Source organism: Bidens hawaiensis, unplaced genomic scaffold (genome assembly GCF_021521415.1).
Source record: "Bidens hawaiensis isolate Kalapana, Puna unplaced genomic scaffold, B.hawaiensis_p1.1 tig00012954_1, whole genome shotgun sequence".
NCBI classification, from domain to species: domain Eukaryota; kingdom Viridiplantae; phylum Streptophyta; class Magnoliopsida; order Asterales; family Asteraceae; genus Bidens; species Bidens hawaiensis.
The window spans coordinates 354,128-378,407 of NW_027492082.1; the positions used below are offsets into that span (position 1 = coordinate 354,128).

The 24,280-nt window shown below is 41.8% G+C and overlaps 1 protein-coding gene and 2 pseudogenes across 1 annotated transcript; all 3 read right to left on the bottom strand.

Annotated features, from left to right (window-relative positions):
* Positions 1–1,497: 1,497 nt before the first annotated feature.
* On the bottom strand, positions 1,498–8,764 carry LOC143542685 (glutamate dehydrogenase A-like; annotated as a pseudogene).
* Positions 3,438–6,917, bottom strand: LOC143542714 (receptor-like protein EIX2). Its single transcript, XM_077035244.1, has one exon. The coding sequence runs from the start codon at positions 6,720–6,722 to the stop codon at positions 3,438–3,440; it is 3,285 nt and encodes a 1,094-aa protein (XP_076891359.1). The 5' UTR covers positions 6,723–6,917.
* Positions 8,765–12,845: 4,081 nt separating the features above from the next.
* LOC143542686 (glutamate dehydrogenase 2-like) lies at positions 12,846–23,178 on the bottom strand (annotated as a pseudogene).
* Positions 23,179–24,280: the final 1,102 nt, after the last annotated feature.

Below are 24,280 nucleotides of genomic sequence, written 5' to 3' on the forward strand. Positions count from 1 at the left end.
ACAGGATCGGATTCATTAGTTATAATCAAACCATAAAACAAAGTTTCAAAACCATGAAAACGTTTACGAGTAATTAAATGCGGAAGCGTAAAACCATAGAAACCAATGCTGCGTCACGCAGGACGACTTAAAACCCAATGATAACAGTTTAAAATAAGTTTGCATAATTAAAAGTGTTTCAAGCAATGCATGATCCTAAACTGCGCGCCCGCCTCGGCTACCTGAGAATAACATACTAAAAGTGTCAACACAAGGTTGGTGAGTTCACAAGTTTATATAAAATAAAGCGTTTAGCGTTTGCGTTCAGCGTTTTGCGTTAAGCGTTTTGCGTTACAGCGTTTTGCGTTACCAATAGTGTTATGTCAATTATATATCTATAGGTAGCTAGCCTATAAAACAAGTATCACTAAGTGTTCGACACCGAAGCTGACTGTTTATCATTGCCTTGCCACCAAGTCATCCAGACCATGGTATGTGTTTAGCCAAGATTACACCCACTCGACCTCCAGTCGAGTTTAGCGTTGGGTGGGGTTTGTCAAACCCAGTAGTACTACTCAACAATGACTCGCTATTATCCAATATTAAACGGTTCGATGTGAATGAAGGACTTTAGTTAACGCGTTTGCCACTTAGTCTTTACAAGTGATATATAATCTATATTAACAAAATCTTAAATGCGTTTTCGGAGTATGTTATCTCCCCCAAGTGAAAAGCGTTTAAAAAGTTTAAAAGGGGAAAGTGAAACTCACTGTTTGCGAAGTATTCCCAAAATAATTCACCAAGATGCGCGTCACAGAAAAACTCTCTCTAGCGTTCTAAAACAACAAAGAGATTTTTCTAAGTGTCGGAATATTATCGAGTCTCTAGACCCGGCACATAATACCTATGCACACAACATGTTTCGTGTTTCGTTTGTGAATCGTGTGTGACTTTAACAAGTGTATTTGTGATACGTTACATGTGTAAGCAATTATTTACGTGTCATGTATTCATAATGTACATCACTAGCAATTACTCCCCGTAAGGGCAATTTGGTCAACACATAACAATTAACTAGCAATTATTCCCCACGAGGGCAATTTGGTCAAATCATGACAATCAATTAGCAATTATTCACCGCAAGGGTATTTTGGTCAAAACACGATAATAAATTAGCAATCACGTTGTTTCATGCAACTTTCACAAAACTCGGCAACTATTTTCTTAACGACAGAATTCTACTTGAAAAACTAGTCTATCCCACCGATCATAGCATCACAATTGATTTACCAAAAATCATCACAAAAGCATATATGTCTTAGGTTTCCAGAACATATTTTATTATATTTTTATTCCACATAGGTTTCTCACAATCATCAAATCATTACAGCAAACTCATAACAGTCAAATTCATGCGCAACAGAATGTTATTTGAAATTCCTGTTAAACGAAAAATCCAATAAATGCAAGACCACTTGGGTTAGGTTCCTAACTCAATAAGTCAACACTACTTATTATTTAAGCCTCCCATCCTCTTAACGCAGTAGAGCGAGCAACTCGACTGACACCCAATGTGAAGGCGCCCATCCGAAGGTTGCAATCATGTGTTCGACACATGCCTTTTATACTATTAAAAGCTTTTGTCAAGTAATTCTTCAACTCCTCATTCACCTTGTCGGTTCCACACAAACGCGGCCTCCATGTTCTAATATTCAAACACCAAAAATGAGAATTTGTATCGATACATATAAGCCAAAATGTGAAGTGTTTTTTTTATCAGATTAATACCTGAACCCACTCAAGGTAGCTAACAGTCACACCTCCAGCATTGATTATGACAGTACAAACCTGGCCACACCACACCAAACATAGCCATTCCCGTTCATTTTAGGCCGGGTCAGGTCTGTTATTCTTGTGTTTTTGGGCTGATTTGAACAAAGTTTGGCCTTTCTACAGATTACATTCTCACCAAAATCAGTAAAATCTGTCAACAATTGCAGCGAATATGAACAGAGATCAAAATGATAAAACAAGTCCAATTATACCACAGCCCAGTTAGAGTTAGTAGTTCGCTCAAACCAATCTTTCAACTTGGAATTTGTTTTTTAACACGATTGATTAACTCTATGAATATCTATGTCATTTTGAAATTATAAACTTGGTTTGGCATTTCTACATTGTTTTGAAATTATGCACGCCAACTGCTCGATAAAATGCCTGTGTGAATATATTTGGATCTTTAATCAATCCACTTGTTATGGTTCATCTTTTATATAACAAATGAAGTTTGGGAACACACACAATATTCAAAAGGTGAAAAGGAATGGTATATTATTAGGTTTGTTTGTTGATGAAAGAAGACTTAAGTTTGCAGATGCACACCAACTGCTCGATGAAATGCTTCAACTAAAATGACTTTATTTCACATGTTTATTTACAACTAAATGCTTTGTGGATTCCTTCTGTGCAAAGTTTAGAAGTATATGTCAAGAATCTTTTGTATTTGTGGCTATATTCTCTGCTTTGTGAACCGAATTGATTTTAATCACCAAATTGGTGTCAAGTCTTTGATATGTTTTGTAATCTATGAGCTGATTTGATTATAATCATCTAACGGTTACGCGTTTGATGTCTCCCTGCGTCCATGACACCGAGTTGCATGTGTAAAGGCTTCATATTGCGCTTCTGCACGCCCGATACTGCTTTACACACTTACTGGCGTGGGGTTGGGGCCCATATCAACCCATTCTAACCCGTTTGAAAAATAACACAAACTCATTATGACTCATTTGAAATATAACACCAATCGACCTATTTTATAGAAAGGGTTCTCTCATGAATCAACCCACACATCATCCATGTCAACTCAAAATGTTTTTTTAAATGACCCATATCAACCCATTTCATGTTGATGCCACAATATATATTTATTGTTTCTTACATCGTAAGCAAACGTATAGAAAATCATTACAAACATATCAATAGCATATATCCCAAGTACTTTGTTTTACACACTTTTTTCAAACTTGATCACCGAAGTTTGTTTCCAAGATTAGTTCCTGGAGGAGGGTCCCTCGATCTTATACGGACCTAGGTAGACCTCTTCGTGAGACCTGTATTTGAGCCACAGTATTAATTGTAGAACAAATGTTAACAAACACTAATAACTTGGATATTGACTCATTTTTAACAAAACTGTAATAATAATAATAATAATAATAATAATAATAATAATAGTAATAAGGTTTGTTCAATCACCCACCAATTTAGAACAAATGCTTACCCAATTTCAAATTCATGTAATTTCAAACACATCACTTTATGCAAAACATAACTCATTCAACTTTGGTCAACTTGCGGCACTTCTTACCTCGTTGGGAAACTCCCTTTATGAAAACCCAATCCCATTAACCAGTGTACTCATAAACAAAGAATGTAATAGAAAAGTAAAATTTAGGTCAACACTTACGTAGGAACAGGAGAAAGATGAAATCTTGAAGCTTGAACCAGATTTCTTCAAGAAAACAATAATATGCAATTCTCCATCTTCTGTTTATAAACAACGGGGCAAGGATGATCCAGAAGCCAGCAACCAATCCAACAAGTGTAAATATCACCAGGATCCAATCAATGCCATCAGCTTCACCAAGTCCATCAGTAATCCCTTCGGTACTGCCATTATTTTGTAAGCACGCTGGAAGAGGACCCCCACAAAGTGAGTTTCCAACGAAACTCAACGCGCCAAAAGTTTGAAACTGAGGGCCTGTTGGGATTCCACCTACAAGATTGTTGCACGATACGTTCAAGCAATTCAAAGAGGTTAACTGTGACAGGCTCGAAGGAATATTTCCTTCAAGATGGTTCATTGACAGATCTAACGATTCAAGCGTTTCATTCTGACTAAACAGGTTGGGAATTCGTCCTGTTAGATCATTGTGTGACAGATTAAAGAATCGTAAGCCCGAAAGTCTGACAAGTTCATCGGGAATTGACCCTGAAAACTTGTTATCAGAAAGGTCTAATGAAGTCACTTGATAAAGTATGGTGCTATATGTATAAGAATTTCCCTTTGTCACCAAGGATGCAGAAATTACTGTACTTTGGTACAGAACGATCGGATCGGAGGTCTCTCTTCCAGAAATGACAGAGAAGTTTGTAAAGCATGTCGGTAGGTTCCCAGAAAGATCATTATGCGCAAGATCCAAGATCTGAAGAGATCTGAGATGACATATTTCATCTGGGATTTTACCTTCAAGTTTGTTTGAACGGAGACTTAGAATCCTCAGACTTGTATTATTTCTCCCTATTGATGATGGTATTTCTCCCATCAATTCATTTTCTGCAAGCTTGATGACTACCAGGCTGGTGGAATTCAGTAACCATGGAGGTAAGTTACCATATAGCCTGTTCTCATCCATCTCCAGTGATTCTAAGTAAGAAATATTGCCTAGAGATGATGGGATTATACCTGAAAAGTGGTTTTTCTCTAGGTTCAGAATGATTAGACCACCAAAATTCTTCCAACAATCTGAGATGACACCTGACATGCTATTGTTTGCTAGATTAAGATATTCTAACCATCGCTGTTCTTGAATGCCAGAACATAAAAACTGCTCTAGAGATCCTGATAGTTTATTGTTAGAAAGATCCAGGAATCTTGCTGTACTGTAATTACCAGGTAACCTACCATGTAAACGGTTGTTACTCAGATCTACTATTGCAAAAGGTGTAAAAGAAATAGCATCTCCCAACTTTCCTTGAATGTTGTTGTGGGATATGTTCAAGTAGCCTAAAGTAGGGAATACAGTAGTCCAAAACCAATTAGGGAGGGTGTCTGAAATGTTTGCATTGGATACATCTAAATATTGTAAGTTTGTCATCAATTGAATCCATGAAGGAAATTGAGGGCCTAAACTGCAAGAACCTGCTCTCAAAGTTTGGAGTTTTAAAGGTGGAGTCCAGTTGTTAACATTTAGCTTAAATACCAATTTGTTATCCTCAACCAACAATGATGTTAAGGATGTTAGATTGATAAAGTGGTTTTTGGTCAAAATTCCTGTTAATGAATTGTTATCAAGACTTAGATATTGTAGATTACTGAGTCGTCCAATACTTTCAGGAAGACTTCCATTCAACTTGTTGTACGAAAGATCAAGTACTTTCAACGATGATAAGCCACCAATCGTGTTTGGGATCGAACCTGAGAACTGATTGTTACTGAACCATAATGCCTGCAATAGTGACAAACTTCCTATAGAATCCGGAATGGTCCCTGTTATTTGATTGAAAGAAATATCAATCTTAAACAGATTTTTCAAATTTCCCAGTCTTTCAGGTAGAATACCCGTAAACAAATTGTCATGAAGCTCTAGAGATGATAGTTCACTGAGTTGTACAATACTTTCAGGTAGAATGCCCGTTAATGAATTGCCAGAAAGATCAATCCTGATCAGACTTTTCAATTTCCCTAGTCTTTCTGGCAATTGACCAATCAGATCATAATTACCACCGAAATCTAATTCTTCCAACTTAGGTGACTCACATTCACAAAACCTTTCAAGAAGCTCCGACACATTACCAGAAAAAATATTCCCTCTCAGATAAAGGGTAGTGATGTTGCAAAGATTACTTAATGATTTCGGTATCTCCTCAACAATCCGATTATTAGATAAGTCAACATGTTCAATCAAAGACAAGTTCTGTAGGTTGCCTAGAATTGGTGAAGAAATATCACACCAACTAACATCAAGGTGACGAAGATCACTTAGGCTAGACAATCCATTTAGGAAAAATGAAGAATTCACAAAAGTGTTTGTTGAAAGAAAAAGAGCCCTTAAAGAAGGCATGCTATGGAAACCAGCATGAGTTCCGGGATTTACACCACTAATATGACACTCAGTAAGATCTAATAAAGATAAATTATGGAGGCTAAAAATCCACACAGGCAACATACTAGTGTCAAAGCTGTTTTCAGAAAGATCAAGGACAATAAGGGATGTAAAACTAACTGTTGTTGGATTACTAGGTAACTGATATAACCTACAATAAGAAAAATGAAGCTCTAGCAAAGAAGTGAGGTTGCTTACTGCCGAAAACCAATCTGAAGCTTTTGTGAGGTTTATGAAACCCATATCCAGGTGTTGCAACCCTTTAAGATTCTTTAGCCATGCTAAGCTTTTAGATTTGGCATCATTTCCGTTTAGATCTAGGACATGCAATGTTGATAGATTTCCAAGTTGGTGAGGGATTTCCCCACCAAAGTTCGAGCATGAGAGGTTAAGATATATAAGATTTTGGAAAAAACCGATGCATGCTGGTATCGAGCTGCTCCCGAAATCATTGCAGCTCAAGTCGAGGTGTCTGAGCTGTAACAGGTTGATCACTGATGGACTTATGGATCCTCCTAACATATGTTTCCTTGCTACTTCAAACTCATCATTGGTGTAATAAGGTACATTAACTAAGTCAGGTCCACGAAGGTGAATCTCGTGGACGTGACCAGTGATATTGTCGCAGACGACACCGGGCCAACTACAACAGTCTTTGCCTACCCAAGAAGATAGACGCTTTGCATGGTCAGTGAGATTGTTCTTGAGATTAATAAGAGCCAACCGTTCCGTGGGTATGCATGGAATTGTATCTGAGTTTTGATTACAAACACAGATGTTGCAAAGCGAAGAAACCAAGAGAAACCATAGGCAAGATGAGTAAAAACATACAGGAAGAAGTGTGAGAATCATCATTGTGGTGATGATGAATGGAAAGAATGATGAGATATTAAGATATGAGATATGTGGGGGGAAGGGTGATGAGATATATGAGGTTTTAATTTTTTTTTATTAGAAAACCATTTTATTAAATATAATTTTGTCCGTGGACTTGAAGACTTTTAACAAAAACATTGTTTGAAAATTACAAATTAAAATACCAAACATGAAAAGGTGAAATGCAAAATTCTTCACCTACATATGTGACTATGTCGGTGGAAGTCATGGCATTTCTCCACGTAACACATTAAATTGTTAGTTTACTTTATAATATTTCTTCATGTAACATGCTAAACCGTTGGTTTAATTGACATTCAATGAACAATGACATGTGGATTTATAGAAACTACATATTTTTTCTTCACGTAACGCGTTAAAAATATTATAATTAATATTTTATATTGTTCAATGTAAAATGCTAATTATTATATTTTTTACGTGTTATAAAGATCTTCTAAACAACTTCGAAAAAACAAACCAAGTTGAGAAGGTGAAGGAGCTCGTCGGTTAGCACATCCAGGTCCTTCCTCTAGCAGCCTCCAAAACGATGAGCTCCTTCGCCTTCTTCTCAACTATGGTTGTTTTTCAAATCTGTTTCGGATCACCTGATTTATTGGAATTTAAATTTCTTTTGAGTAAAGTCAAATTTGAATCTAACTCGATTTAGAATTAAAAAAACAACTTAATTTATATCTGGTTCGAATCTTATTGGTTTTTCAAGTCTATTTGAACATGGAATACCCTTCGACTTAACATCCGATGAGAACACACTAATGAAACTGATTTTCTTAAACATGAATAAATTAGCAACTTTTTTGAGTGCTTAAACAAATCCTTAACAACCAAATAGGGGCCTTGTAGAGATCGATTATAAAATCATCACTACTTATTATATGTAACCAGGCATGAATCTTGGAGTATAGTTTGTACACGATTAATATAAGCAAAGCAAGACTAGAAGCCTCCCATCCTCTTAAGACGGTAGAGCGCGCAACTCGATTGACACCCGATGTGAAGGCGCCCATCCGAAGGTTGCAATCATGCGCTCGACACATGTCTTTTATGCTATGAAAAGCTTTTGTCATGTATTTCTTCAACTCCTCATTCACCTTCTTGACTTTTATGTTTTGCAGTTACACCAACTGTTTTCTAGGCACATCTCTAAAATGTTTATATGTGACTTGAAATAAATCTATAAAAAAAGGTATTGAGTGGCGATTTTAAAAAAACAAAAATCAAAAAAAAAAAAAGAAAACAAAAAAACATGGCAATACCTGTTAAGAACACCACCTAGGGCGCATGATACAAGTACATCACATTCATGAACAAGTAATTCATCAGCATCCATGCCATCTCCACCATCAAAACTACTTAAGCTCCCATTTTTCTCTTTATGCCCAAGCAATGCAGGTATATCAATACCATTTGGGTTCTTTACGGCTCCTGTAACATCACTCACTGCAACGATCTTACCACCTTTTTCATGAATCAGCCTGGCCACCCAAGATCCCACATTGCCAAACCCCTAAAAAAAGTCAACACCACGACCGTCAAAGTGTCAAACCTTTAAAGCCAATTCCGGCAATTGTTTATCTGGTCAATACAATAAATCTTAGGAAATTGTCAAGCCTTTAAAGCCAATTGTCAAACCATACATGAATAGCAAAAGTCAAACAATTGATTGACTTTCCATGTTCGCCAAGTAGCACTTCTGTGGCATAAAAAACACCACGACCCGTTGCAGCCTCCCTCCCTAGTGATCCACCAAGATCCTAGCAATCAAGGGCATACTATAGTAATTCAAATAGTCCAATATAGTTATAAGAAACTCTATATTGATATCATAAATGCTTACTAACGGGCTTGCCGGTCACAATAGCCGGCGAGTAACCATGAAATTTCGAGTATTCATCCAAAATCCAAGCCATGGTCTGTCAATATAAATCAGACTTGTGTGTAACATACAAAATTCTCTAATATATTATATAAGAATCATAAATATGATCAACTTTACCCATTTTTTGTTGTGTCGAAAACCGAAAGTAAACTATTTCTAATTAAAACCCAACTAAACCGAACCATTACCAACGATTAGGTTCCGATATAGTTTATACTTTGATAAAAAAAACTTGAGTTTAAAATTTAAAATAAGAATTATAAATCTACATATACTTTCACTTCAAACTAAGCATCAACTAATACAATATTAAGAAAATCATACTATGAACAAATATAACTTTGGTCACATAAATAATAAACATTATTAAAATAAATAGAAGGCGAAATCATAATAGGAACAAAGACTATAAAAAACCATACTGGAAATTTGGCTAAATTAAAGTTGTAATACACGAGTTTGCTCGTATTTAAATAAAACTTTGGTTAACTATATTTTAACTATGTCTAATGTATATTATATCTAATACTAAATAAGTAAAGAATTAGCATTTCAATATGTATGTCCAGCTCCGGTTTCAACCGTGAAACCAAACTGGTGAACAGTCTCACAGTATCAAACAAAATAATAAACACCCAAAAATTTGTTACATGCTTATCAAAGTATGTGTTTCCAGTTTCTCGCTGTATCACGCGGACACTCTTCTGGTTTTTTATTACATATAAGACTTGCCAAAAAAATTTCTCATATTTAATGAACTATTTTTATTTATCAATTATATATTTTTCTCATATAACTTTCTTTGTATTCTTTATTTGTCGCCATGGACTAGATATGGGAGGTCTTTTTTTTTTCTTTATTTCAATAAAGCTTTCCTCAAATTTCGGGTTCCTTTTCCCGTAAACCGCTCAATCATCTATTTCCTATGCCCCACCTACCAACACTTTGAGTGAACGTGTCTTGCGTCCTACTTTAGATATTACGTACACCAACTGATACGACACGTTAAAGACTTTGACACAACATAATTTTTTATTAACTTCTACTTAAATAAATTATATAAATTGTAGTTTGTTTTGAAATTTTAATAAATAATTTATTATATAAATCCGAGTACGCATTTCCCGTTAACGCATGTTTATCTATACTAGTTAGCTGTCCGCACGATACAATGGGGTATGTATGCAAACATGGTATCGAACGCGTGACTGATGTTATTGTTTCAGTAAGTGTGTGACTTCACAACTGTACACGTGTAACCCGGCGATAATATGCTCGTAGTGTGACATTGAAAGCTTAATCGATGTTAGTAAGCACGTCACACAACGACTGTACACACGGAATTGGGCGTCGGTGCACATGTAACGCTACATTGAGCGTGTATTGACCCGCAATCTGTTCCGCGTGACACTGTTTTAACCCGAAATCCGTTATGACTTGACGCTTTCGACCTGAACCCTCCCGACCCAAACCAAGTTAACCTTTTTTGTATTGACCCATTCAACCATAACCTTTTAGACCCATGATCTGAACGGTTGAATCCGCCCTACTTGTTTGCTGGTCCGTAATGGTAATCAAGTAACGCATTAAAATTTTAAAATGAGAAAAGTATAGTAATGTCATACTCAAATTAAAGAGAATAAAATACTCATTGTTATGGTATGATGTTTTTAAAAATATATTAACGTGTGAAAAAGTAATAAACGTTTAAACGTCGTGGGGATAGTTGGTTTATAATAAGCCGTATATATGTTTTATTCTATAAATTAACAAAATGTGATTAAAGTTAAATGACTAAACTTATAATTATTTATTAATAAATTAAAATCAATCGTACATGATTTTGATAAAAGACAAAATTGCCCCTAAATTGTTATAATTTTATTCATTATAGTTTGTACTTAAAGCAACAAGATTGATACCTCTTAAAAATTAAGAGGTTTCTCAATACTACTTTATGACTAAATTAGTAGCGTAAATCTATACTATATATAATGCTCCACCCATGAGCAAATTAAGACACTTGATTTTAAGTAAATTACACTTTTTCAAACACATTGTACAACCTTAAATAGGGGTATAGTAGACATTCTAACACTAAATTATTTACAACAATGTCCCCTCAACTTTAATCAACATTTGAAAATTTAACTCAAATTCCCCCACGATTTTTAAACTGTCATAACTTATTCATACGTTAATATTTTTTTAAAAAAATTGCACCATAAAAACGAGTATTTAATTCTCTTTAATTTGAGTATGATATTGTCATAGTTTGTTTTCAGTTAAAAAAATAACATCTTACGTATAGTCGTTTGTGGTCCGGTTTTGATGGTTTTAAACTAAGCCGTGAGCCAAGCCGTTTTTTGACATCGAAAACTGAAACCAAATCGTCGAAAATTATAACCCAACAAAAACAAACGATTAACAATGGTTAGATTTCGGTTTCACTTGTACTTCGCTACTAAATTGAGTTTAAAATAAGAATTCTTAATCCACGGTTTTAAATGGAATGATGAGCACCCAAAAATCTCTTACGTGATTATTAAGGCATGTAGTTCCCGTTGCATCGCGCGGGTTCTCGTCTAGTTATGAAATATGTCCGTTAAAGAATTGTGTGGCCCGATTAGAAGCCTCTTGGTACCAAATTTCAAATCTTGGGCTTTATTGCAACCCACTACTATAGAGACTTTAACACAGATCCTGGTGGGCCCATCCAAAGGTTGATTTACCATTTTTTTAACGATCAATTCTGTTCAACTGACGGTCCACTAACCCATCCAATTATCTTTATTCCACCATCAAAAGTGAACACACCATCCGATGGAGCCGGCCTCTTCACGCCGCTAACCGTCGTCGTCCTGGTCTGCTCGGAGGTGACAGTCGTCTCAGCCTCCGGAGCAGTGGTCTTTTCACCACCTGGGTTCCCCGCCGCCTCCTCGCTCTCGGTCTCTGAATCAGACCTATGCACCGGATCGGCAGTGGAGGCAACCTTCGCCTTCCCCTTCCCGCCGGCAGCCTTCTTCTTCCGCACCTACGGAGGACCATCTGCGGATTCCTCATCGGAAGATGACAAGATTAGAGGAATTCCAGCAGAGGTTTCAGCATTGAGAGGTCGAGGGTTGAATAACGCCTTACCTGGCCGTGTGGCGCTCAGAATAGGGTGGCCTGGCGGGTAGACCTCCACAAACCGATCCCTCGTTTGCTCCAAGATGGGCAACTCGTTCTCATCGAGAGCACGAGTACCCATCCGAGCGGGACCATCACTCTCCCGCGGCTGCAGGAGAGACCGCAAGTCGTTCCCCTCTGAAATAAAAGAAAAACAGTTAGAAGACAAACCTATATAAACAAAGAAGACAGAGCATACCGTAAGAGACAGAGTTCAAACCGTATTCGAGGACGATGGGAACCTGTGACGCCTCCTTCCACACCCGGCTCATCCCAAGCATCACCATCCCAGACTCCGCAAAGCGGTACACCGGAGTCTGGATCCGAGAGATCTTGGCGAACAATTCCGCCTCCTGGTAGTTTGGGGCGTGAAGGGCGGGGAGTGCTCTCCCATTCTTAAACGTCATCACTATCGGGACGACGCGAGCGGAGATATAAAAAAACTCCCTCTTCCACGACCTAAGACTGCGCTCGGTTGCGCAGATCTTCAGACCCTTGATCCGATTGACCAAGGTATACCACCCCTGGATGCACCTCCAAGAATAGAAGGTCATCAGGCGGTCAACATGGGGCTCCACGCCCAGAATGAGGCACACCCACTCAAAGTGGCGGATCTTGGCGATCGCCATCGGGTGTACCTCCGTCAGATGCACACCGTGCCTCTCCAAGACACGGTATACAAACTTCGTCAATGGGAACCTGAGATTCCCATAAACGAAGAATGCAGCATACACCCCTATTTTGCCTTTGGGGGCATCGTACACCGTCTGGTGTGACTCCGGAAACTCAGGCTCGAACGGCTCGAGCATGAACTTCCGGACGATGTACTGAAAAAGCTCAGTGGGAAGAGCACACTGGCATTCGCCAGCAGTGCTCTTATCGTCTTTATCAGACGTAGACGTCGGGATCTCGACGTGCACGTCAGATTCCTCGGCAGCAGCTTCAAAATCGTGAGTAGAAGACATGTTTGGATGTGCAGAAAAACGATTTCAGAAGAATGCTAGACGGAATAGTGAGTATTCGCCGGAAATCGTTTAGAAGATGAAGAGAGAAGTGAAAGCAAGACTAGAAGCCTCCCATCCTCTTAAGACGGTAGAGCGCGCAACTCGATTGACACCCAATGTGAAGGCGCCCATCCGAAGGTTGCAATCATGCGCTCGACACATGTCTTTTATGCTATGAAAAGCTTTTGTCATGTATTTCTTCAACTCCTCATTCACCTTCTTGACTTTTATGTTTTGCAGTTACACCAACTGTTTTCTAGGCACATCTCTAAAATGTTTATATGTGACTTGAAATAAATCTTTAAAAAAAGGTATTGGGTGGCGATTTTAAAAAAACAAAAATCAAAAAAAAAAAAGAAAACAAAAAAACATGGCAATACCTGTTAAGAACACCACCTAGGGCGCATGATACAAGTACATCACATTCATGAACAAGTAATTCATCAGCATCCATGCCATCTCCACCATCAAAACTACTTAAGCTCCCATTTTTCTCTTTATGCCCAAGCAATGCAGGTATATCAATACCATTTGGGTTCTTTACGGCTCCTGTAACATCACTCACTACAACGATCTTACCACCTTTTTCATGAATCAGCCTGGCCATCTGAAGAAACACCAGTCGAACCCCGGGCAGATTACGGGTAACCTGGGGGTTAGGTAGATGTTTCCCACGAGGGGTTAGATCCAGCAAAGATGGTTCTTCTGATAACCTGCAAAACAGACACCGTGAGCTCGTCACTGAGAAGGGGGGGGGGGTTCCTCCTTGTGACCACCCTCCGGCGTGAGAATCAGACTAGATTACTCTTGAATATAAATGTATATTAAGAGATTGCTAGAGCAGATATCAGGTATGAGATATATGATATTAGATAAGATGAGATGATCATACCATTTGGGGTATTTATAGCCGAAGGTAGGTTTCCAAGGAGGTATGGCCGGCTGAATAGTGTTCCTGTTCTACCAACTGTGGTCTACGCACGTGCCATGCTGGTAGTTGGTGGGTAGGCAGCGGCTGACAGTGACCAGGCCTGCTGTGTACTATTCCTTTTCCACCAACTGGCTGCTATGCACGTGGTATGACAGGAGTTGGTGAGTAGGCAGCGGCTAATAGTGACACAGTACAGGAGCATGTTGCTCGCCATACTGTTATCAATGAGCTGTCGTATCTCTGGTCAGATCTTTTGCCCATACCTCGTCAGGTACAGTAAAAGATCCTCCAGTATACGGACTGGCTTATTTGGGCGGGAGTATTCCCCCTCCCGCCTCTATGCGGGATTGTTCCCGGCTTTGCTCATTCCTTCAGGTGACACTGAGTGATTGAGAGCTAAGTGCCTTGTGCGTGTAGCCTTGCTGCGCGGGTGGCCTTCCCTGATGGCTTGTATCCGCAGCTGCGGGAACAGGCAGAGTCCTTCGCCATTGGGAGGCATTTCCTGCGGGAACAGCTTGCGTACTGCGCGTAAGGATGTCACGTCTCTGAGCATGGTGGGTCCTGCGGATCCAGTTGGTTTCTGCGCAGACGTCCCTCATCAAGGTGAGTTGCGGGTCCAACTGGGCTCTGCTGGGACCTACCTCTTCAAGTCCCCCCAGTCCAATGTTCTTCTCATGAGTGTTTAATGAAGTGAGGTGAACTTTTGGACTTAAGCAAAGGGTTTTGAAAAGGATTATTTAAGGTTTTCCATGGGGATTCTTCCCGCGGAAGTCCTTGTCACTTGCAGAAAGTCCCGAGTTTCCTGCTTGATCGTTGGGTATGATGCGGGTAGGTCTGTAACCTCCTCGCAAGTCAGGAGCGTTGAGTCCCACTTGTGTGGATTCTCCATGAGGTTTTGGTAGTTTTGAACATAGTGATCAATTATGTTAAAACCACCAATTCCATCCTGGAGCTTCAAACAACGTAGTTCTCGATGTTCCCGCTATGCGGGGATGTTATTTCCGTTTCCGCAAGCATTGCCCAGAAGATCCTTCTTGGTTTCAATTCTCTGCGGAGCGCTAGGTATGTGAAGGGTTTTGCCTTAACACTGTACCCGCGCTCGTCTTACGGTTACTTTACTTCCAAGGTATTCCTGGCGTCCATTCCCTGCGGGTGCTAGGTATGTGAAGGGTTTTGCTTTGACACTGTACCCGCACCCGTCTTATAGTGACTTGGTTGCCAATGTATTCTTGGCTTCAATTCCCTGCGGGTGCTAGGTATGTGAAGGGTTTTGCCTTAACACTGTACCTGCGTTCGTCTTACGGTTACTTGGTTGCCAAGTTATTTTTGGCTTCAATTCCCTGCGGGTGCTAGGTATGTGAAGGGTTTTGCCTTAACACTGTACCCGCACCCGGCTTATAGTTACTTGGTTGCCAGGGTAAGGGGTATTTTCCCGCTTACTTTTGAATCTGAATTTTTGAAATTCGAAGGGTTGGTGAAAGGATAAGAACAGTCCAAACATCTGAAACGTCGTGCGACGGTTTCTTCTGACTGTGTCAGGACGTGCAGGAAGTTATGGTGACGTGACAGTACATGGTCATTCCAGTCGCTTTTTCGGGCGCGTGGGCGCGAGTTTTCGGGCGCGTGGCCGCGAAATTACTGGCACGCGTCCTTTCAACAGCTGTTGCCAGCTTGCTTTTTGCCACGTGTCATAGTTTCATTGCACCTTCGATTTCTCTCTCCTCCGCATTAAATTTATCGCATTAATTGCGATTAGTATATAAAGGGGAAGAGGGTCCTTTGTAATTCACACATTCACTTCTTCTCTTCATCTTTAAGGCGATTTCCGGCGAATACTCCTCTATTCAGTCGAGCATTCCCTTGAAATCGTTTTCTTCTTTCGTCTGCAGGATGTCTTCTCACGATGTTGAAGCTACAGCTGATGACAAGAGTACTGCTGGCGAGTGCCAGTGTTCTCTGCCTGTCGATCTGTACCAGTACGTCGTCAGGAAGTTCATGCTCGAGTCCCTCGAGCCTGAGTTTCCTGAACCCCACCAGACTGTGTACGATGCCCCCCGAGGCAAGATCGGGGTATATGCTGCATTCTTTGTTTATGGGAATCTTAGGTTTCCATTGACAAAGTTTGTGTACCGTGTCCTGGAGAGGCACGGTGTGCACCTGACCGAGGTGCACCCGATGGCGATTGCCAAGGTTCGGCACTTCGAGTGGGTGTGCCGGATTCTGGGCATTGAGCCCTATGTTGACCGCCTGATGACCTTCTACACTTGGAGGTGCATCCAGGGGTGGTATACGCTGACAACCCGGATTAGGGGTTTGAAGAGTTGCGCAACCGAGCGCAGTCTTCGCTCGTGGAAGCGGGAGTTCTTCTACATATCCACTCGCGCCATCCCCATTGCTATGAAGTTCAAGAATGGGCAAGCAATTCCGAGCCTTCACGCCACCAACTACCAGGAGGCGGAATGGTTCTCGAAGATATCCCAGGTCCAATCTCCGGTTTACCGGTTTTCGGAGTCCGGGATGGTGATGTTGGGGATGAGCCGGGTGTGGAAGGAGGCGGATGCGCAAAAAATCCCAATCGTCCTCGAATACGGTTCGAACTCTGTCCCCTACGGTATGCTCCGTTTCTTTTTGTTGATTTAGAATCCCTTCTAACTTCTTTACTGTTTATTTCAGAGGGGAACGACTTGCAGTCACTCCTGCACCCGCGGGAGGCTGACGGTCCCGCACGGATGGGTACTCGCGCTCTAGACGAGAACGAGTTGCCCATCCTAGAACAAACGGCGGATCGGTTTGTGGAGGTCTACCCGCTAGGTCACGAGATCTTGAGCGCCAGGCGGCCAGGTAAGGCGCTATTCAACCCTCGACCCCTCAATGTTGAAACCTCTGCCGGAATTCCTGTAATCTTGTCTTCTTCTGAGGAATCCGCAGATGGTCCTCCGTTGGTGCGGAAGAAGAAGGCTGCCGGCGGGAAGGGGAAAGAGAAGATGGCCTCCACTGCCGATCCAGTGGCTCTGTCTGACTCGGAGTCAGACAGCGAAGAAGTGGCGGGGAACCCCGGTGGTGACAAGACCACTGCTCCGGAGGCTACAACTGTTACCTCCGGAGAGCCCAAGATGACAACGGTGACCGGCGCGAAGAGGCCGGCTCCATCGGGTTCATCCCCGCCCGTTCGTACGTTTAAGCTCAAGAAAACCCGTAAGTACAAACATTCTTTTCTTTAAATTCATAGCTTTATCATTAACACTTATCTTCTTTGTGCAGGCGTGGATGTTGACGCATTCCAGGGTGGAGCGCAAAGTAGCACCGCACCGCCCATGACGGTAGGCTTGGGCAGCCTACCTGAGGCGACGACCCAGGCGGCTGAGCCTGCGCCTGCATCCGCTGGTTCAGTTGCTCACTCCGTTGAGCCGACTGTTCCAGCCGTGATGACGTCACCGCCGGCTGTGATTGCGATTTTTACAGCATCCTTTACCGAGCCGGCGGTTACTATTGCTGCGGATTCCGCGGCGGCGACCGCGGCGGGTGCTACCATGCCCCCGCCATCGGCAACGACGGCCGGTCCATCAGGTACGCATGGGGCTTCTCGCCAATCTTTGCCACCTTCCCATCTGCCTGACCTCTTGGATGGATTTCCTTTGGGTTCAGGTGATGGGTTCGGCGGCTATCGGCCTGTGATCGACCCTACAGGTGCGTAGGGTTTCTTTGGCCTTTTTTGTTATATTTTTATCTTCTTTTCCTAACTGCTTTGTGTTATTTTTTTTTTATTTTTTTTTTGCAGTGTCGGATTCCAATGAAGTGTATGTTCTACGATGGAACATTCGCCGAGGAACAACCCTTCGTACCCCTGTGGAGTGCGTGGAATGGGCTCGTCACGCTGCTCCCAGTGGTGCGTTGGGGGAAGCCATGGCTAGCTACCAGGAGGGTAGGCTAAGCAATGAGCTTCGGGTTCTCCTGGCCCGGATGCAGCCGCGCGTCGAGCTGCTTTGTCGTGAAAACGACAAGTTAAAAGCAGCTCGCGTTAAAGAAGTAGCTCAGGCGCAGGCTATCCGGGAGGAGAACCAAAAACTTACCGCAGTGGCTGCGGAGAAGGAGAAGGCCTTCAAGGCCCTCGAGGTTGAAGTTCAGGCTCGACTCGAGGCCCGTTCCAAGGCTGCCCAAGCTGTTAATGAACAGCTTCGGCTGGCTAAGGAGACTGCGAGGAACGCAACCGAGAGGGCCACCAAGGCTGAAGCTGTTGCTGAGCCTCTGCGCGTGGAGAATGAAGAGCTTAAAGCCAAATTAGAGGCTCTCCAGCAGGCTCATGATGCCTTGGTGATGGAAGACGCCAAAAAGCTCCAGGAGATCTTGGACCAGAGGGGGGTGCTTGACCATACTGAGCGGAAGCTAAAGGGCGTCGAAGAGGCTGCGGCTAAAGAAGTGTTGCTTGCCAACCTCAACAAGAGTGAAGCCGAACGCGCCCGTAACGAAGCTCAAGCTGCCCTCCAAGAAGCTCTGGTTGCCAAGGAATGGCTTCTTCGAGAAGCGTTGTCTCAGGTATGTTTTCATGTCTTTACGCTTTTCTTTGCAAATAGAAAAGGTTTTGACACTTGTATTTTTTCTTTGTAGGTTGTGCATCGGGTCTTCTCAGAGACTTCTTACGATGATGCTATGAGCGCAGCCCTCAACGCTTCTCATGAGGATGGGGAAAAGGCCGGCTTCCTGCTTGGTCTAGGGTTCGTTAAGAAAGGCATCCCGCCTTCCAACTTCCCTTTGTTTGATGTGGATACTGAAGCTGTTTATGACCAAGCAGTGAACCAGTATGCCGCCTTCCCGCATCCGGTGGTGGAGAAGGTGAACGAAGTCGCTGCTGCTGATGATGGACTTGCTATCCTTAGAGCTTTCCTTGAACCGCCACGCTCTACTGATGGAGCGGGTCCAAGTGGAAGTGGTCCTGAAGCTTGATTCTGAAGATCCCTTCCCACTGCTAGGATAGACTTAGCTTGTATAGATTTATTTTCTTGTAGGCGGGTAGTTACCCGGCCATTCTTGTAATATATCATTGTGAAATATAAATCTTTTTGCGGGTAAGACCGCTATTTTGTTCTTTGGATTCCTTGCTTTATAAACGTTATATGACTTGCATACTTTAGTTTAAATTAGCAATTTTCCAAGTGTTTAGAATAAGTTATCCTTTGAACGTGGTAGATAATAGGTTGAAGTTTTGCTTCCTCTTTCGTGATTGTGCGGGTAGGACCGTCACTTGCACTCAGTAGGATGGCTAAACTTTAACCTACATCTGACCTGCGTGTAGGTTTTCCTCATCCTTTTGTGAAATTTCTAAGTCTTTAGGATAAGTTAACCTTTGAACGTGGTAGATAATAGGTTGAAGTTTTGCTTCCTCTTTCGTGATTGTGCGGATAGGACCGTCACTTGCACTTAGTAGGATGGCTAAACTTTAACCTACATCTGACCTGCGTGTAGGTTTTCCTCATCCTTTTGTTAGAAACTAAGTTTTTTGATTAACCATTCGACGCGCGGTTGTCAATAGGTTTGGTTTCCTCTCACGATTTGTGCGGTTAGGACCGGCACTTTCATTTAGTGGGATAACCAATGTTTACCAATGACTGACCTGCGTGAAGGTTTGTCACATTTTGGGTTTGTGCGGGTAGGACCGCCTTCCCACGCAACGACTTCACGTAATGTGAATGCCGTCATCAGTGTTGAATAGTTTAACCGTTCGACGCACGGTTGTTGATAGGTTAGTGTTCAGTTTCCTCTATCATGATTCATGCGGATAGACCGGCACTTTCATTTAGTGGGATGGCTGAACTTTTCCCCTTCAACTGACCTGCGTGAAGGTTTTGTCGTTTATTGGGTTTATGCGGGTCTTGCCGCCTTCCCCACGCAACGACTTCACGTAATTATGCGGTGAAAACCGGCATATTAGTGTTCAAAGTTCATAACGTATAAATGTAAAATCATCAGCTTTGATGTTCTAAGGAGAATCATTTCCATTAGAAGTGGCTCTTGGCCTTTTCTTTACAAATTGGAATTGATTTACATGTAAACTGTGTAAATGAGCTCCCTTCCATGTTGTTGGGATGGGAGTGCCATCGAGCCGATACGCACCTGGTTCGGGATCTCGTTCTTTACACAGCATGTAGTCTCCACATTGAAGCTGGAATTTTTATTCGTTTTCCCCAGCTGGGGTTCTACACGCACCCGCCTGCTCAGCCTTCATTGCGCCACGAGGTGCGCGAGCGTCCCATCTCTGACAAATGCTTCGACCATGTCCTTTACGTCTATGCATTCTTCAGTGTTGTGGCCTTTTGTCTTGTGAAAGTCACAGTATTTGCTCCGATCAGCATCGTGACGATGTCGGATTATTGGAGGCTTTGGCCACGGGAGCTCCTCAGTGGCGAATATCTCGGTGACGCTTTTGGTGAGTGGCGTCCGTCTGGAGTTCCGGTGCGACTGTACATTATCCCTTCCGCCCAACCGATGTTGCAAGCCGGATGAGGTGTCAAAGTTTACCCTTGACTGCCAAATGCCTAGCTTCCGCTTTTTGTTTAGTCGGGCGTTGAGGACGTTGTCTTCTCTTGTTTTCTGGGTGTAGAGGTTTGTGTTCTGTGGGAGATCTCTACCCAGTTGCTTCTCCGTTTCCGCAAAGCGTTTCGCTGCTGTCATGATGGCATCCCATGTGGATGGCATGCCATCTTTACCTGTTAGGGTGCGGATGAGCTCTGGGTCGTGCGCGCCCTGGATGAAAGCAGCGCGAACAAGATCTTCGCTGATATTGCCCAGACTTAGCTTCTTTGAATTGAAGCGAGTGATGTAGTCTGGCAAAGATTCATCTTCCTCTCGGATGCATTTGAGGATTGTCCATTGCTCCTCTGTATACTTTCTTTGCTGACTAAAGTGTTGGCTAAACTTCTGCTGGAAGTCTGCCCAATCGTAGATGTGGTGGATCGGTAGACGATCAAACCACGCTCTGGCTGCTCCGACCAGTGTCATCTGGAACATGTAACACCACGTGGGTTCTGTCCAATTGCTGACGGTTGCCCCCGCTATGAACTTGTTCAAATGATCGTCTGGATCAGATATACCGTCATATGTGCCTATGTTAGACATCTGTTTGGCACTTTTTGGGGCAATTGCTTCCGCAATGTCCCTTGCAAATTTGGACGTTCCCGCATTTGCAACAGTTGGTCTAAATGTCTTGGAAAAGTCACGTGGACTTCCACCTGTGTTTTTTGGTTTGAAGGCTTCTCCAAAATGCCTTTTCGGTTGGGAAACCGTTTCTTTACGCTTCCCTTTCGCCTTATGGCGAGGGTTTGCGTCTCTATCGGATTCCTCCGAATCATCCGAGTATTCGAATTCATCAGCCTGTTGGACGGAACGCAAGCGTTCCTCCAACTCAGCTTGGAGTTCCTTCTGTCGTGCCTCCGCCCATGCCTTCACTTCATCGAGTGTTTGGCGGGGGAGTCTTGTTCGTTTCTCTAACTGGGTATCGGTGAACCCCAGTGAGCGATTGTTTACTGCACTTGCCCCAGCTTGCGTAAGTGGGGTAGTGTTCGTAAAATTTACTTCACTTGCCCCGGCTTGGGTAACCGGGGTAGTGTTTGTAAAAACTGTGTAACCGGTATTCTCCCCAGTAGCTGGGGTTGTGGTTACCGGAATTTCTTTAACCATCTTTCCAGAAGTTTGAAAAAACTGGAGAAAAATAAAGTTCTAGCTTTATGCACGGATGGCGCCAATGAAGAAACACCAGTCGAACCCCGGGCAGATTACGGGTAACCTGGGGGTTAGGTAGATGTTTCCCACGAGGGGTTAGATCCAGCAAAGATGGTTCTTCTGATAACCTGCAAAACAGACACCGTGAGCTCGTCACTGAGAAGGGGGGGGGGGGGTTCCTCCTTGTGACCACCCTCCGGCGTGAGAATCAGACTAGATTGCTCTTGAATATAAATGTATATTAAGAGATTGCTAGAGTAGATATCAGGTATGAGATATATGATATTAGATAAGATGAGATGATCATACCATTTGGGGTATTTATAGCCGAAGGTAGGTTTCCAAGGAGGTATGGCCGGCTGAATAGTGTTCCTGTTCTACCAACTGTGGTCTACGCACGTGCCATGCTGGTAGTTGGTGGGTAGGCAGCGGCTGACAGTGACCAGGCCTGCTGTGTACTATTCCTTTTCCACCAACTGGCGGCTATGCACGTGGTATGACAGGAGTTGGTGAGTAGGCAGCGGCTAATAGTGACACAGTACAGGAGCATGCTGCTCGCCATACTGTTATCAATGAGCTGTCGTATCTCTGGTCAGATCTTTTGCCCATACCTCGTCAGGTACAGTAAAAGATCCTCCAGTATACGGACTGGCTTATTTGGGCGGGAGTATTCCCCCTCCCGCCTCTGTGCGGGATTGTTCCCGGCTTTGCTCATTCCTTCAGGTGACACTGAGTGATTGAGAGCTAAGTGCCTTGTGCGTGTAGCCTTGCTGCGCGGGTGGCCTTCCCTGATGGCTTGTATCCGCAGCTGCGGGAACAGGCAGAGTCCTTCGCCATTGGGAGGCATTTCCTGCGGGAACAGCTTGCGTACTGCGCGTAAGGACGTCACGTCTCTGAGCATGGTGGGTCCTGCGGATCCAGTTGGTTTCTGCGCAGACGTCCCTCATCAAGGTGAGTCTTGCGGGTCCAACTGGGCTCTGCTGGGACCTACCTCTTCACCACCCAAGATCCCACATTGCCAAACCCCTAAAAAAAGTCAACACCACGACCGTCAAAGTGTTAAACCTTTAAAGCCAATTCCGGCAATTGTTTATCTGGTCAATACAATAGATCTTAGGCAATTGTCAAACCTTTAAAGCCAATTGTCAAACCATACCTGAATAGCAAAAGTCAAACCATCGATTGACTTCCCATGTTCTTCAAGTAACGCTTGTGGCATAAACAACACCACGGCCCGTTGCAGCCTCCCTTCCTAGTGATCCACCAAGATCCTAGCAATCAAATGACATTTTTTCGATCCCTTTCTACTTTTAACTTTGCAACATTAATATTTTCTCCCTTTCAACTTTGATAACAAAAACAAACTTTTAAAATTTCAATTTTGACCACAAAACTTTTTACTTAAAAAAAAACAATAAAATTAAATACACATCCGTAAGTTTTCATTTATCTTCAATGCGTGGGCAAAATGCTATAAATGCTAAATTTATTTGTGAGTTTAATGTATTTTTTAAATTTTAATGTAGTTTTTTTAATTTTATGTTTAATTATTTAAATGAATTATTATTTAAAAAAACAAATAAAATTAATAGTGACCGGGCGCCATTTGACGCATAATACATGGGGGTGGGGCATTATGACTACACATTATGGCTACACCATGTTTTTGTATAAAGCCATAACTCTGACTAGTGGATCACGGGCTTTATGACTACTCATGGTCTAATATTCTTGAAATGATAAACTAGACATGTCACACACATCGATTGTTATAGCGTATGTCGTTATTGTAACAAATCGAATCGACACCTACCGACTTCCGGTTGCAACCACATCCCCGCCGTAACGCACGAGAACAAATACTTAGTGGTGAATCTAGAAGTAAAATTCAAAGGTATCCCAAAATAAATTTGGCCCCTAAGAATGTCTATTTTTTGCTCAGTGGTAATTGAACACACAAAATAGAGAAAAAAAACAAACATTTTGCATCTCACAGTGAAAGTTGACGGTAACCCCAGACACCTTCTAGATCCACCCCTGCAAATACATGTTAATAATGAAAATGCACCCAGTTCTCTTCAATTCACCTTTGAGAGGAAACTCACTCTAGGTGAGAAAACTTTTGTTGAACCTAAAACCCTCTATCTTTGCTATATATAATACACCATTGATGGACAAATTAAGACGCTATCTTTATGTAATTTACAACATTTTATGCATGATGTACAACATTAACTAGGGACAAAAGTGTCATTGTAACATTAAATCTAACATGCATTTGCAATTCCCTCAAAATAATTACAAGTTTCATCCATTCAAATTACAACTTTGGTCCTTTGTCTTTTATTTATTTATTATTTTATTTTCACTTTTAACCCAATTACCCCTACGATTTTTAAACTATCATAACTTTTTCTTGCGTTATTATTTTTTAAAATAAATAGCATCATAAAAACGAGCATTTTATTATCTTTAATTTGAGTATGATATTGCTATAGTTTTTGAAGTAAAAAAAATTATGCAAAAGTGTTTGCGGTTTGCTTATGATGGCTTTAAATTAAATCATGAGCCAACTTTACCCATTTTTTGTTGTCGTCGAAAACCGAAAGTAAACTATTTCTAATTAAAACCCAACTAAACCGAACCATTACCAACGATTAGGTTCCGATATAGTTTATACTTTGATAAAAAAAACTTGAGTTTAAAATTTAAAATAAGAATTATAAATCTACATATACTTTCACTTCAAACTAAGTATCAACTAATACAATATTAAGAGAATCATACTATGAACAAATATAACTTTGGTCACATAAATAAT